Here is a 17,068-nt window from a genome sequence, read left to right on the forward strand (position 1 = left end):
CACCCTGACAGATTTCCAAGATGCATTGCTGTTATGCTCCTGGGGGGGGGGGGGGACTCTGGTGGGTCCACTGCAGTATCTCAGGCTGGCAAGTATGGAAGTCTGAATGGTTAGCAGCTTGCTCAGGAACACTTTTCCAAGGGGACTGGCCAGGAATAAGGTAATCCATGCGCAACTACAACAAGGGCTATCATCATTGTGCCGACTGCATTAAGAACAGGATCGTCACAGCTGTATAGACTTAAGCATTTTTCTTTAAAGCACTGATCATTGTCATCATCTCTCTTATACGTGCTCCTGTCTGTCGTAAGAGTTCCACACACCTCACATTTGTACACCCTTGGAAACTGCTCCCCACACCAGGTCTGATGCATTTGTAGTGACAGACTGCAGAGAATAAGGGAAGGGAGAATGGGAGACCAGTATTAAGAAAGAGAGAGAGAGAGAACTGCTCTACCCACCAAAGTATCTCTCCCTCATTAGTAACTCTAAAAATGGGATCTGAAAAGAAATGATGCAGAGTCTAGACCGATCACAGATAGCTCTGAATTTTCCTCGTGGGATCTTCCCAGAGGAAGCATGAGAATCATAAATGCCATGTACCCCAAATCCCTGAGAAGTTAGTTCCTTTACAGATACTGGACTCTGGAAAAACTCAACAGTTGGAACATCTCTGCTTTATCAGAAGGAAGAAAGGCTCTTCCAAAGATACAGCCCAGTAAAACAATTCTGCAAGAACAGATGGGAGAAGATTTCTGTAAGCTGACTAGAATGAGTAGACGATTCTGAACAGTTCCTAAAGACTCTGGACAACTGAAGAAAAGCTACAAAGATAACACAATCATCCAAATATACAAAGATATGAATGTCCTGAAGTCTGAAAAAAACAATTACTAGAGCCAGACAAACTGTGAATACCACTGGTGCAGTGGAAAGTCCAAAGGTTAAGGACAGAACTAATACCAGACACAGTAAATCTTAAAGAAACATCTGAAGTATTTGCCAATGTGAATGCTAGAGGACGCAGCCTTTAAGTTTAGCCTTCCCATGACAGCTAGTGAAGGGATCAAAAGCAAAAAGGAATGAATGATCAAATGTCATAATACTTACTGAAGTAAAACTGGGCACATTTGGTACCAGAAGACAGTGTTGCATAAACACACACACACTAGAACTGCAATCTCTCTATATATAAAAAAAAAAAGGAAGTACAGAACATACACAACCTTGTATTGAAAACCAATCAACACCTACATATTACATGTTTTTTCTATTTTTTCATTTATGACATGAATGGAACCTATTTCTACATCAAGGTATGATTAAAGTTCATGAAATCAGCACTACTTCAATCTTGATGTTTGAAAGGAGTGCTTTTCTCAGCACCTGCAATGCAGAATTGCCTCTTTCTTCACAATATGTATACATGCTAACTGAAAGGCGTCACCTCTGGAGAGGACCTACATACAGACAATTGTGTATAAAACTAAAATTCAAAACCCACTCCCAATGTCTGTTTTCCAGTATAAGTAGTCTTGAGGAACAAAACTCAGTAGGTTACCAGACTGTCTCAGAAGCAGAAAAATGGCACAGATAATCCAGAACTTTCTATACTGCATAAAGAAACCTAACCATTTCTGAAATGCAAATGTGAAGTTAGCACTTTTAAGGGTGTAGAAACCATTTCTATAAGAAGCTAACAAGGTATCCCCCAAACTAAACTAGATATACTAGTTGTTGCTAGACGAATGAAAGCCCTCAAAACTGTTCAAAAATGAATGCATTACTCCTTTCCTGCTCTTTCTGCACACTATAGCAGCAATTCAGTCATCTGAACAAGGTCATAAGAACACAGATCTCACAAGGTGCTACATATCAAACAAATGCTTCCCATGCAAAAGATGAATAAATAAATAAAAACTAACAGAAAAGCAAGCATCAACAAGTCCAATACATGCAACACTCACTGCTGTCTTTAATCCATGAATACTACTACCACGTATTCCCAAAATTATGAAGGTATAAACGTGGCATCTGTTTGGTTTGATGCAGCTGCTTGTATTTTACATGATTAAACACAAGTAAATTACAAGACTATATGTGCATACTCAAGCAATACAAAATGCTAAACTTGGCACTCAAACAGGTTCACTTAAAATCTCTCATGATAGCAATTAGAAACATATCTTATTAGACAGCAATCTGTTTCTACAAAGTACTATTTATGTTAAAACAAACACCAGAGGTGAACAGTTATTTTTATCGCACACATTTTAAACAAACCTGTTATCACTTTTAGTTGTAAATGATATATTACTAATTAAATAATTTCAGAAAAATGTAACTATATTTTTTTCCAAAACTTCTCTAACATCTCAAACTAAATTGACAGTGTTCAATGCCACTTAAACTGTCATGTGATTTCAGGTGTGGGTAGATTAAGAATGGCCTGTATCTAGGACATTAAGCTGCATTCTGAATATTTTGTTTTAATCAGTGATTATACTTAAATTATAAGCAATTAGATGAAATAATTCTGAGTGAAAAAATTCCCAACATGACAGATGTGCCTACTCCTAGAAGACCTTTTTTAACTTCAATGCACTAGAAAGGTGTTTTCTGCAAGTATGATTTTCTGTTTTCCTTACATACTAGGTTAGCTTAACTGCACTTTCTAATGTTGGCAGTGCTGTGAGTAAGGCTACTCTGAAGAGGTACAGACAAACCAAATAAAAAGGCCAGCATTGGTGGTATACAGGTATAAAGCTCTCTGTGTTCACACAACCCAAGTTCATTTAGCAGCTTGGGCACTTGATGGAGCTGGCAGGTTAGGATGTGCTTGCCCATCCTGGGGGAAGCAAGAAAGAGAGGAAGATGTAGATAGCCACAACCTTCCACAGGAATGGTGGCATTGCAGTGTGCATCCCGGAGGGTGGGCTTCTGGCTCACCAAGCCACTACCTAGTTGTAGCCCTCATCAGCTAATGTACAGGAGCTTGTACTCAGATGGGGAAGGTGTTGTATACCCATTATATGTCCAGATTTTCACAGAATGCCCAGATTTTTGCCTCATGCGATTTGTCTATTGCTCATAAAAATTTGTTTTTTTTTGCAAATCATTCAGAACTGAAGTCACTAAATAATTATAGACATTCGCGTTTCAGACTCCATAGTCTTCAGAAAATGGATGTTAACACAAAACCTTTTATTCTAGCAACTTTTGAAGTTTATAAGAGGAATATTTTAAAATCTGTCCCTATTTTTGGGTCATCCCCACACCCCATAATTTATGGGGTTGTCCAGATTTCTTGTGCTAATAGGTTGAGAGGTATGATGGTGATGCTGGTAGCTTGTCCTCTGACCAAGTGGGTATGATTAGGCTACGCAAACACCCTCACTGCCGATGTCGGCCCCTCCACATAATTCTCGTGTGCACACTACACTGGGATAATTCGCTTGTACACTGGAATGAGTGAGCAGACATGCATGGGGGAGAAAAACACCTAGGAAAAAAAAATTAAGGGAAATTCTGTCACTGCAAACACTGGGGCAAGACTTAAGTTTTGGCCTTATCAAGAGCTGTATGCATTCTTAGATGCAAAAATGTCAAGAAGTTCAATATTTTACTTGATGTTTAGATGTGTGAAATGCGTATCAGCTCTTTTTAGTAATGATAAAGTTGTGTATAACGAAACAGAACTCTTCTTACAGTTACTTTGTGCATTTTCAGCAGTCTGGTTTAAGACACAGAAAAACGGTTTTGATTAAAAAGAAAGAAAAATAAAACACTGACCTCACATAAGTTCATAACAAAGAGCTGCTGCTCTTTATTTGAACTGTTGCCTGGAATTGGGGAACCTTTAACTTAAAGAATGACTTACTCATACTTAAGACTACAGTATCCTATAGAATGTGGTGGGAATAGGACTACTGAGATGAAGTATAAGTTATCCCTGTTGGCGATTATCTCTTATTTCTTCATTAAGCAATCAATTACTGGCTTGTATAGTTAACTGGTCTCTCCTATATTTTTATATTATTTTCCATTAATCATAAAGTGTTCTCAGTTTTTCAGTTATAAAAAGCCATGGCTGGTGTCTTATTAGATCACATGGGAAACCACACGGCACTTGTGTGATTGTTGGTATCTCCCCTTTCAAAGACAGGCTGTTTGGCTATAAACTAGTATAATATGATATACTGGTTGGCTCACTAGAACATTATTTGGAAACAAATGTTGATGCCAGATTTATCTGGCTGGTGACATCACATGTCAAGAATGTAGGAAAGGGGAGTGGTACTGGTCAGTTATTAGTAACTCATCCGGGAAAATACAGTGTGTGTGTGTGTGAGTTGCGGTTAGTAAAACAGTTTTAAGTATCAGTTAGGACTACAAGGAACTGAACTCAGATCAAGGTGGTGAAATCCTTGTGAAACAGTGATAACAAATCTGTTCTGTAGGACGTGCTTGTCCAAGGTAGTAGTATGTATTTGTCAAACACTGAAAAGTCAATCACTTCTTGAACTTTTATTTGGTGCTCAGACGTGCCAGCTGTTGAGATAATGTGATTGTCAGGGCTACAAAGTTATGTTAGCAGTGTGGGATTTAATGGCTTTTATGAAAACCCTTCCTTAATTTGTGGCTTACCATGTTGTGAGGACTTACATGAGTCAATGATGCTGAAAGCTATGCCATCAGTAGTGTAATGACTAGCAGGTCTCCCCCCAGGTGGACAGGTCTCAGTTAAGGTGTCAGACTAAGATAAACCACTTATACTGGACAGCAGCAGTTTGGGATAGCACTGAAAGGGGAGGGCCATATTTATATGACAAAGGCAACAACAGTATCACCTGTGCAGAAGAAAAGTCTGGCAATCTGCTTCCATACCTTGCCATAAAAGCATTATGGATGGATAATGATATTACAATACACTAATACAGTTCCAGAATGTGAGGTCAGCAGATCAGAAGGCACTGATTGAAATACTGGGAAAGAACATAATAGTCTTCAAAGTAAAGTTGGAGTAAATACAAAGGATGTAGTAGTAAGGAAAGCCTGATGTAGTCTAGAATGAAATGCAGTGCTTACAACTCAACCTGTTTGTCACTGAAACGAAATACCACTACTGGACATTTTGAATCTGGTGAACATATAAGATACTATGTCAGAAACAAAATAAGCCAGAAATGGTGTGGTACTTATAATTAAGAAGACACCTGCAAGAACTGCAAAGAAATAGCAATGCATAAGTGAATGTTTAATATCTATTTGTCTATAAGGTATTCTCATTATTGTGATCATTCTAATAGATTCAGAAGACATTTAATCAGTTATATAAGCTGAAATTGAGAAAATGTGCAGACAGGATATACTGATGGTCATGGGTGATGAAACGCGAAAGCTAGAAACAAGGTTAGGTGGTTGGAAAATATGCTTTCCGTAACAGAAATAAAGTGGAAGAACATCAAACATAATTCTGTAAGACAACCTGTTCATTTCAATGACCTTCCTTCAGCAGCAAAAGCAATGACTGAACACAAAAATGTACAAAAATCTGACTACATCTGTGGAAATGAACAATGAGAAAGCTGAATAATATCAATAAAAACAAAGCGTTTGTCTGATTGTGGTGCAGATTGCTAGTTACTAGTATGCAAAATCATGCAAAAGCTGAAAAACTTAAACAAAGCCAGGTACTTAGGCAGAATAATGAAACCATACCACTGGAGTTTAATGAAACACTGCAAAATCAACTCACTGCATAATGCATTAGATACCAATGACATGATACCAGCTGAAATATGAGGAGACATCAGAAAATCTGCACTTAAAAACAAATTAAGACATCCTTTAAAAAAATGTAAAAGCAATACATGGTTATGACAACTGATCAAAGCCATGGCTACTTCCCAGGAACACAAAGAAGCTAAGACTAGAGGGAAGGAGAGGCAATTGTAGACTTAGCTGAAGCATCTGATGTGCTGCAGAACAAGACAAACAGAAGCAGTACCACGAAAGCAAGAAGACAGGACAAGAAATACACAAGGAGAAGGAGAAGGAAAAGAGGTCGGACTTTTAAATACGACAGCTAGAGAGAAAATCCCAGCCTTGAACTACAATGTTTAAAAATTATGTCTAAGAATCTACATTGAATTATGCTGAGAAGATTAAAAAAATGGTAAAAAGACTACAATGAATCACTGTACTGCACAGATCAAAAGTTCAATCCTTTCAACCTGTACCTTATGATCGCGACCTGATGGCAATGGAAGAAACAATAACAGTGAATACTTTACCAAAGATCAAAGGCACCACATATTGATGCCATTCCAATGAAGTGTTACAGCACTGGTACAGCTTTTAAAATATTTACAAGAATCTTTCAGGAAATCTGGACCTCATCATCACGGTCAATTAATTGGACAAGATCCATGTTTATACCAATCTTGAAGAAAGGTTATCTGACTAATTGTGGAAATCATATGTGAAAATAAGATCACCCTGATCCCACAGTCCAGCAAGATTTCTCTCCTGATTGTCTAATGGAGATTACAGCCATACATGCACTAAGAATTGACAAACATGCAAGCAGGCTTCATTAACCAAGCGAGGAAAGTGCAGTTTTGTAACTTACCATAGCTGTAGACGTTTAAGTCCATTCTTGAAGTCTGTCTAGACTCATCATAAGACATCACTGTAGAAGTGGGTGGGTAAATACTTGAAAACAAAAGAGTACCAAGGTCTCTGCATTATTCACGAAAACTGTGGGCCCCACTGAAAAGAATGACTATATCAGAACACCTGCAATTTCACATACAAAATCTTTAAAATCACCTAGAAGCAACACTGCAAACAGAGAAAAGATTAAACTAGTAAAGGTGTAAGGCAATGGTGCAAAACCTCCCTAGACCTGTTTGCTTTACACAGAGAACACATCAGAAGAACAGGACTGTAGGAAGAAAATCAAGATGTGAAAACTGAAGGAATTACGAACAGCCTTTGCTATGATGACAATGCCAAACTACTGGATGAAAGTGAAGACAACCTGAAATATTCTTCTCATCAATATTAAAAAAAGTATGTCATCTCAAAATAGATCTGCAACGTACATAAACAAAACAAAGATACATTTATGCTTGATGGAGAAATTCGAGCAGATCACTTCAACCTGTTTGGATCAATAATCAGTAACAAACAACAAGCAGTCAAGAAATCCAATCATGAACCATTCCTGGCAGAATGATCATGAATGACTTAAACATGTTCAAGCGTAGAGGTATAGCTTTGCATACAAAAAGATTCAATTTTCCCAGGTTATATTTTCAATAATGTCATACGAGTATGAAAGCTGGACAGTGAAGAACACAGATCAAATTGGTACTAACACCCATAACACCCAAGTATTCCCCCTGAAAATCAAACAACAAAACTTTAACTTTCATACTTAGACATATGAAGAGAAAGACCATTACAAAAATACATATTAGACAAAGATTTAAGTCAGAAAAATAGGATGACTAGCAAGGCAACGTTCTAATACAATGACTACAGTGATGGATGCTCCTTTACAAGGGATTACTCTGAAGACAGAACACAATTCAGGGCAACTATTCATACAGTCATGAACTTAATGGTACAGCAACCACCCCTTCACTTAACACATCTGCTTTGCACCAGCGCTGCAAATTGCACTGGGATCCCTACTACTACACAAAGGGACTTCTGCAAACAAGGACAAGTTGCAAAAATGCAAAAGAAAATTAAAGCCTTGTACAGAGGGCATGGCATAATCTACACCACCATCATCATTCAGCAGCAGTAGGGGCACAGAGTCACGTGAGATCAGAAACAGGCAGACAGATCATCATAATCCAACACACCCATAGAAATTCAATGTCATTCTGGTAGCTTTGTGCCACCCCCCCCCAAACAAAGGAAGAAATGCACATATATGCAGTGATCATTCTTAATGCACAGAATGCAGTGTAGGCCTTAGCAGATTCTCACCGTCTGACTGCACCAATTAGGGAAAACTTGTCCCTGACTTTCCAATGGCTCCAAAGCAGGCTTCAAGTATGTCTCTAGGGTATCCACCCCAAATGGTATCCAGGTACTATAAAAAGTGATCAACAATGAAATCCACCTTCACATTACCATGGTCAGCAGCCAATGACTGCTCTGAATAGGCACTGACCATGTTTGAAAACTTACTTGGTAAAGAAAATCTAATTCCAAGCACTCAACACAGTAATGTAAAATGCACAAAACACACATTACAGATAATCAGTCACTAAATCTACAACCTAACCCAACCCCAGCGGTAATCATAACCAAAGTCTTAATCCAATCCCCCAAATTAATCCTAAAGTCACTGATGAGTACAGAGTAATACATCAACCACAAAAAATAATTGTGTTTTGCTCAAATATTTGAGCAAACAGTACTTATTCAAATTTCTCAAACTCAACAAAAGTGCAGAAGAAAAAAGCAGCCTGATTGCATTGTCAGTAAGCGTGGACATTCTGATCTACACCTGTCTGCTCAGAATGGTCATTTTGTGTTAAAGGTAGCGATGTGAAATGTGCACACCAGCAAAGTGACTTCACTGAAGGGTGAGGTGACTTGCAGGTTTTGTGTGTAGATTACCAAGAAAGAGGGCATTAATTTATTTACTAAGGCACATCACAATATGGGTAGTGGAGAACCATACTAGGATGGAGAGGGGTTCACTTCACTGAGGACTGTAGATCGAGATAACTACAAGACAATATCATTTCAGTGGGAGAACATGTGGACAGATGGAACACTGGTATGCTAACATGCAATTAGTAATTTAGCATACTAATAATGAGTGACATGTATTTATTTATTCTTTGTTGACCGGGTTAGTCCCACTATGCTAGTAGCCTCTTTTCAGGGGTGATCCAAGGTGGTATTTATACTAGAGGAAATTTGACCAGGGCATCTGGGAACTTCCCCTACTCTTTCCAATCGGTGTCATAGTTTCCTTTATATCCACCCGAGCTACAAATATCTCAGGCACATGGAACATCAGTTTAACACGTACTCCCAAGGATGACACACTCAGGAACGCAGCACCAGCAATCAATCTACCTGGTGTAGGAATAGAACCCAAGAACCAAAGACAAGTGTGCTACCTGCTGTGCCACTGACACTGCTTATGTCTGAATGTATGTATTCTCTATTCATATGTGTCTCTTGGAAAAACACACCATGCTGCATGATGCAGTTCTGTACAACAGCCCTGTGCAAGGGGCATTGGTACAATCAAGTCTGATGTACTACCCTGTGTGCAGGAGTCTGCATCCCACTGGCAAAGTACACATCATACACAGCATAACGTAGGTGCACCGGACTGATACAGCACATTAAACAGATACACACAAAATACATTAAAAGTGAAGACTAAGTGTGCAGACACACTTCAAAGTAACTATACAGAAATGGCAGCACTCCTCCTGGAACAACTAGCAATAATCAAAAAACAAGTTCAGAATACGGGAAAATACAGCATGCACAGGAAACCCCCTCTAGAATTCTTGGTGGGATCATCTTGGACAGCTCAGGAATATTGGGCTAGATAAAAGACATACCATCATACCTCTCAAACTCACAGTGCAAGAAATCTGGACAAAGCCAGAAAGAATTGGTGGGGGGGGGCAAGAGCCCAAAAATAGGGACAGAATGTAAATATTGCTCCTATAGACTTAGAAAGTTGCTAGAATAACATGTTTTGCATTATTATGTATTTTCTAAAGGATATAAAGTCTGAAACTCAAATCCTGTCATAATTTTGCATTATTTAGTGACTTCAGTATTCAATGATTTGCCAGAAAACTACAAATTCTATGAGGAACAGACCAAAAATATGATGCAAAAATCTGGACATTCTGCGAAAATCTGTACAGTTGAGAGGTATGCATACCATACTTGCCTGGCTTTCCTTTCAGCTCACCAAGGGATAGAGAACATCTAGATAAGTGTTTATGCTTAAAATAATGGGATTAATTGATATTAGACAGTAAAGTTATGGAATGGGAGATGTTCGAGCATTCTTTTAGAGTTGGAAAACATTGGCCAACTTGTATACTATTCACCTTATGAGGTACCTTAGGGGTTTAAAATCATGCAAGTCCTTAGCCATTCGAGAATAGGAACTTGGTTGCTTTGACAAAAGGGCAGATTAGTAAGCCTTACAGGATTCTCAGTCAAGTGGATACTTACCTAACAGAACAAGTATATGATTCTCTTTCACTTAGGTATTTCTATTGTAGGAGAACTCTGGAGTGATTAGTTTCAACTCCATGGCTACTCTATAAAATCTAGAGTGTATAAATTTTTTGGCTGGCAATGTCAGCACAAAGATTTCTATACCCCTGCACAGTAAGACTTCTTAAATGTCGCCTGCAGTCTCAGTAAAGTGAAGAAGCTGAAATTGGTGATGAGAGACATCTTCAGAGCTGCCCAAGGCTGTCACAATTTATAAGAAATTTTCAGCTGAAACTAGAGTCCACTTGGAATTTAAAGATTACACTTACCCCGTGACTTTCGTTATTAGGGATTACCAAAGGCACTAACCTAACTAGTGGTGAATAAATTGTCCTTTACCTCCTGAACCTCTTGGCTAAGAAATGTATTACTAAAACATGGAAACAAAGTTATTCCTACTATGCAGGATATGAAAAAATACTGCAAATTACTGCATCGCTTGAGACAAATAGGGCTGGATGCTTTGAGTCAGGGTGTAAGAAAATGAGTTTGGCAGAAATTGCTCTTGCTTGTTGCTTGGACATCCTGAATTTGGTCATTTTCCATTGTATTGCAAGCTTTTACTTGTTCAGTTCATTTGACAGACTTGACATTATCTAACTTAATTCAGTTATACATTTTGTTTAAAGGCCTTTACAGAATATCAAGCTGGGTATTTTTTTTTTTTTTTTTTTGCAGTGCTGTAAAAGTATACTGACTACAAACATGAACTAACTAAGGTGCATGGGGCTATGCCTAGATAATGGTGTACAAATACAAAAATCCTGGAAATACCCCCCAGCTTGACAGCAGTGGAGATAGCATGTCTGGTGTTTACTCCAACAGATCCATAATGTTTCTGGAAACAGTGAGCTCTTTTTCTCTGATAAATCCCAAAACAAAAAAGTTAATAACGACAATCATGAATTCAAATCCTCAGGGGGTAGAGGTACTACAATGAGCAGAAGCATAATGTGTGTTTTCATTTCGCTGAGTATGTGTGGCATACACTCATGAAATAATAAGACAGTTGTTACAGGATCATCATATCCAGGAAAAGAAAACACTGATGAGGAGGGGCTAACAGTTTTTCTGTATACAAAGCCAATTTTCTTGCTGCTACCAACCACTAAGAACAAACGGGAAGGTAATCAATTTACTTTAAATTATTTTGAGGGATGCTCCTATTGTTCTCCATCAGCCCAAATTTGACCTCGATCTGCATGGATCCTGGGGAATGGCTATAACCCTGCCTACAAGACACACCAAGTCCATAGTAGCTGGTGAGCAGAATGGAGCAGAAGATAAAAGGTTCAGAAAGCCATCACTGCTTCTTCACAAGATGTTTAACCTTTGGTTAGGTGGAGGCGCTGCCCCTTTCAAATGCCACTGCATGCCATAATGCATGGTCAAGATATTTTCCACTTCAGCCTATTGCAAAAATGCTACCTAAACCCATCGACACCCCTAGCCTGTCCTCAATTATAAAATCCAGTTTACACAAAGTCTAAAAAGAACAGCCTGCTCTACAACAGCTTGTCACCCCCGTCCCTTCCCCAAAAGAAAGGCTAATAAGCAAAGCCTTATAATTCTTCTCCGCTCCAACATATCGGCTACAAAAGTCCTAATCAAACTTAAGGCACCTGGGTAATAGGCCTTTACCCATCTATGCCAAAACAGTCTACCTGAATTTTCACATCAGTGACATCATTCAGTACAGGCTATGGGGGTGCCTCCAAGTATCTATCAAGAAGTACTGCCCTTTGTTGGAGATTCTGTGCAAGCACCATAACAAAGCAGGGACTACTTCATGTCACTCACTTCTAACTTGTTTTAAATGTATGCCTGATTAAGTTGTGCTTGGCTTAAATGCACAAGAATGGCCTATCAAGATCAGAAACCCACTTTGAAAGTTCAAAGGTGATAAATTAATTTACAACATACATATATAGAAAGTTTACACTTGGTACAGTATTCTGTAGTCAGTGTTCTATGTACTTAAATCAGATAATATAAATTAGAGAGTTACAGAACTAATCTGTGGAAAGCAGTAGACACACATAGTTGTTACTGTCAGTGAAATGTGAAAACACAGCAATGCTCAACTAAGTTTGACTTTCAAATAAGATCTGCATGTATCTAGATGTGGAAGCAAACTAGAAACCTTGTTGAAAACCTGCATGGACAATGAATGGACATGCAGGTGCTGCAGAAAAATAGCACAGCTGGGATCCAAACTCTGGGAGCTGAAGAAGACTTAATTGTGCACCACTGTGATACCTAGGTTTACAAATATAACACTGCTGCTAATTATTTAACTAGCCCCATCATGCAGAAAGATAAAACCGTAACTGCAGGGACTAGGTGGGGGTGGGGGGGGAAAGGGAGTGAGTGCATAACACCAGGCTGCCCATCAAGGGGGATCGAGGCAGCTCAGCTCACTGCACTGGTGAAACCTGTAGGAGTGCAAGTGTATTACTGCAGCAAGCAACAGAACATGCTTGTTTCATACTGGTCAGCTACTTGGCTAGGAGGCTGTGTTTTTACCTTCAGAGAAGCAGCAATTTTGGTGTGTGCATACTGTTGTGACAGGGCAGACACAGGACTATCCACTGGATTGACAGACTAGCCTGCTCTCTAACAGCAGACCCTCATTTCCAGTAGAGAATGAATGTGCCGCCACTGGGGTAAGAGTCCTCTAGTCCAATTTGCTGGGTGTTGGAAGAGGGCCCCACATGGCAGAGCCTGCAGATTGGCAAAAAAAATCCTGTTAATTACTTAGTTCTTTTGAAACCTTGTTAAAGAAATCACATTAAGTATGTTATATGCTTAACTACATCCAAATTTAAACTCTTTTTTGGCTCATTCACAATCTCAAGACAGGCAAACTTCTCATTTTAAATCAAAGCGTTTGCGGTATTTAACAGTGAAATGATGCAACAGAGTACTAAAACAGTCTAAACATTTCCAGCGTACGTTGAGGTTTTACAATAGCAACTACAGTAGTAACATTTATTTACCCACTTCTTATATGGCAGTACCAACACAGGTCTTGTGAATTTGGTTATTTTTACACAACATATTTTAAATGATGCCACTGTATGCCTATTTTAAAGAAAATTCCATGTCTGAAATTCAAGACTGGAAGCACGCTGCAAAACTATTGTTCTTCAGCATGTAACTTTTGCATGACATGTTTTGCATAATTCAATGGCCTTTACTCTTATGATTTCTGGAATCTTTTCTCAGTGTACATTCTACAGTATGATTACCTACTGTGTCCTCAGAAACACACAACACATCTTAAGATCACAGAGTCAGTCAGTTCCTTTCTTCTAGATGACTAGGGTACTCATTATAATTAACACACTGGCGATTATAACCCCCCCCCCCCCCCACACACACACACACATAAACACACACCATTAGACTTCTTCCCCAAAGACAATTAGGCTTTTCAGCCCCTCAATTCCACATACAAGGAATCCCAATTGCTCCTTTACAGCTGATCTCCTACTTAACTATTTTTGAGGTAGGCCTTTTAACATTTTTAGGGAACTGAACCTTAACTTTTATATGGTAAAAGTCAGGGAGTAGGGCTCCTAGACAGGTGTGGGTACAGTAGCAGAAAGCTTTCCTCCTGAAGGATACCATGGTCAATTTCCCTGACCTAGAGGTTGAGAATGAAGTGCACTTCTGTAGGTCATACCACTTTCTCTGTTTTATAATGCTGTTGCTAGGCTCCAGATTCTCACCAGGGACCACAAGAACACTCCTAATAAGCAAACTGGCCCAGCAGGACTAGATAGCAGGCCATCATATGCTTTACTTTATCCCTTCCAGCTGAACTTTCGGGCAATCCAGGCTTGTTTCTGAATCTATGCCAATGGTGGGACAGACAACATGCTTGACTCTGTGTGCTAATGCATTCAACAGGCATTAAGATGTTCAATGACAACTTACATTAGCTGCTCATCGAAACTTGCAGACCAACAAAACGCAACAAATAAAATGTTTAGAGTTGCTTAAAATGTTTATGTTTTTAAAACAAAAAATTATGTTAACATAACTGGACAGTAACTATAAATCAGATCCTAAACTATGAGTAATCATCATGGCTATTAACTGTGCCATTTTCTTTGAATATCTAATTTTGCAATTCTGAGGCTTCAAAGGCTTGCACCTAGACTAACCAAAATGACATCTGGAATCATTTCCATAAAGATCGTGGTGTCATATGTAGCAGTTTTTTTTTCAGACAACATGCTTTCAGATTAACCTGTCTGTTTAACCTGTTTAAAGAGGAAGATACCGTTTATCTTTTACGGTGCTGTGCAGTATTCTTCATGTCGCAGTTGCAGTTCCTATTTGATACCGTGTCGAACACTGCTCTCTTTTCTATGGATATATACTGCATGTTATCACACCAAACCCTTGATAATTAATACCAAGATTTCATGTTAACTTCCTTAAGCCACTAGTATCTACACCAAAATGCAGGTCTTATGGAAAAGAACACTTCTACTACAAGTAAACCATATTTTACACTTTCTATGCAATAGCAACTCTTCCATAGCACTACTGTTAGGCTTTAGAAAGTGACACTGATATGTAGCAAGCTTACTTTCATCTTTTCAAGTTACATCCATTCAGATAAGGCACCGTACCACTGATGTAAAAAATAAATCATTCTTAGATGGTGTAAAAAGTACTGCAAGACTTCTGTGTCATGTAGTGCTTAGAATGGATACTGGTGGTATTTTTCTGCATTCAGACATACTGTCAGCTTTTAAGTAGCTAGAAACACACTGTCCTTCAGGATCTTGTACGTTCTTGACTACAGCAAAAACATTCTGAAGTGGGTGGTGGTGGTGGCAGCTGTACAGATTATTCACATTAGAAAAACAGCAGCAATACAATTACATCTGATGCTGATACTTCATTACATCACACTTGCCAACTACAGTTTAGGAAGGGCATGCAATTTCTTATGTTGAATCTAATTTCCTGGATTTGCAACTCAAATCTGACACAGCAATGACAGTGGTAAAAGTTAATTAAGTCCTAATCTGTAACTGGAGATATGTTCAATAACCAAAAGATCAGTTTCAGAAAAATTACTGTGCTGCTTGTTTTAAAACAGTACAAAATAGAGTGACAACTACAAAACAGGCAGCTCTACGGATTCGGCCTAGACTGCTCCACCCAACCAAGTGTCATCATGCCTGCTATTTTTTTTAAAATACCATCTCTCGGTTTCTGTAAAGATATGATGTGCACTATGGCAAATTAAGCCAATCACAATGTTAAAGTTGTGCAAGCCATCTCCTTACCCAGCTTCTCTCCATTTGAAAGAAGCCTACACTACAGAGAAACACTGAGTTTCAGAGATGTAATCTGGCTGTAGTGGAAAGACAACATGCTTTATCAGCAGCCACAATGCTACGATGAACTGTACTAATTATACAGCTGTAACAGCAACACAAAAAGATTACATGAACTTTATCTACAATGCATGTTTTGTAAGACTTTCTAGTAGATTGCATGTCTTCATATACACAGGCACTATGGCAAGCTATTAACTGGGCTTGTTAAAGGTGGATGGCTAAACAGCACCATACCAGTAAGTACTACCTGTTTCACATATCCTTTTCCCATTCTATCCCATCACTCATTTGTACACTTCTGGGTACTTCTCAGCAACAATTTTTTTTTTTTTTTTACTTTGGGCTACAAACATGAATCCCACTGGAGCTGCAGGTCAGAGCCATCCAGAAAGTCAGTGGAAAAGACACTGGGTGTAGTGGTATTCATGGGGGGCAAACTCATGGAGGAACCACTAGTAAACTCAAACCAATCCATATTGTCCAAGTTTGTATCTGCAAGATCAAGGGTTAAACCAGTGGTTTCGGAAGAAAAGTGCAATTCTGAAGTGTCCATTGGAGATGGTGGATGGTCTAGTATGCTGGAACTACTTAACATTTCACTATGAAGGTCATCGATAAGAGAAAGAGGCTCTGTACCATCACTGCCAGCAGTTAGCAAAGGAACACCAGTGGTGCTTTCCAAAAAATCTTCCAGACGTCCTGGTGTAGATTTTGACTTGCTACTAACAGAGTCTACAGATAGGTTCAACTGTAAATCAGGACAGCCATGGGAGGCTGACACTGATGTCACTTCTGCATCAGATGGATTTCTGCACTGTGGTAAAAGTGCTTTCATGGCTTCTAAAGACTCTTCACTGAAGTCAGCTGAAATTTCTGTAAAAAAACAAAACAAAAAAAAAATTGAAAATTAAAGAAAACTGTATTACACCAGGAATTGCAACTAATTACTTGTTCTTTCACATCATTACTCAATGAATATAATATCTGGATCTTGTACTGAGGAATATTTGCCAGATATCTGTATGCTATCACTTGGGCTGGCCCAGAAATATCATTTATTTATTACTATGATAATCAAGGAGTATGACCTGGAAAACATTAGTGGTAAGCATAGCACTAAAAATTAAGGATGCTGACTACCAAACTCGATTAATTCCTGCTGCACCATACATAAAGCATCAAACATACAAAGACAATCATCAGGGCCATACAGCATAAAAAAGCTAATGTTATGAATATTTATTAAAGCCTAATGAACATTAACTTTTTTCTTAGGTGGGTGGACTGTAGCATCAACCAAACGACTTCCCTAATGGTATCCAAATGAATCATTCATTCCTTTGTCTGGGCAACAGTCCTCTGGACAATTTGTTCTCCAGTAGAGGTGAAAGCTAGGGGATAGAGAGTGGACC

General features: G+C 38.7%; 1 protein-coding gene across 2 annotated transcripts in view; it reads right to left on the reverse strand.

The window, feature by feature from the left end:
• Positions 1 to 13,680: 13,680 nt before the first annotated feature.
• Positions 13,681 to 17,068, reverse strand: part of MRTFA (myocardin related transcription factor A) — a 2,407,897-nt gene continuing 2,404,509 nt past the window's right edge. For both annotated transcript variants that reach the window (XM_044075412.1, XM_044075419.1), the window contains one exon: positions 13,681 to 16,529. In XM_044075412.1, the coding sequence (XP_043931347.1) occupies positions 16,000 to 16,529 (530 nt within the window). In that variant the 3' untranslated portion in view covers positions 13,681 to 15,999. The remainder of the gene's footprint in view (positions 16,530 to 17,068) is intronic.

This window comes from Protopterus annectens, chromosome 1.part1 (genome assembly GCF_019279795.1).
Source record: "Protopterus annectens isolate FY-2018-M chromosome 1.part1, PAN1.0, whole genome shotgun sequence".
Taxonomy (NCBI): Eukaryota; Metazoa; Chordata; order Ceratodontiformes; family Protopteridae; genus Protopterus; species Protopterus annectens.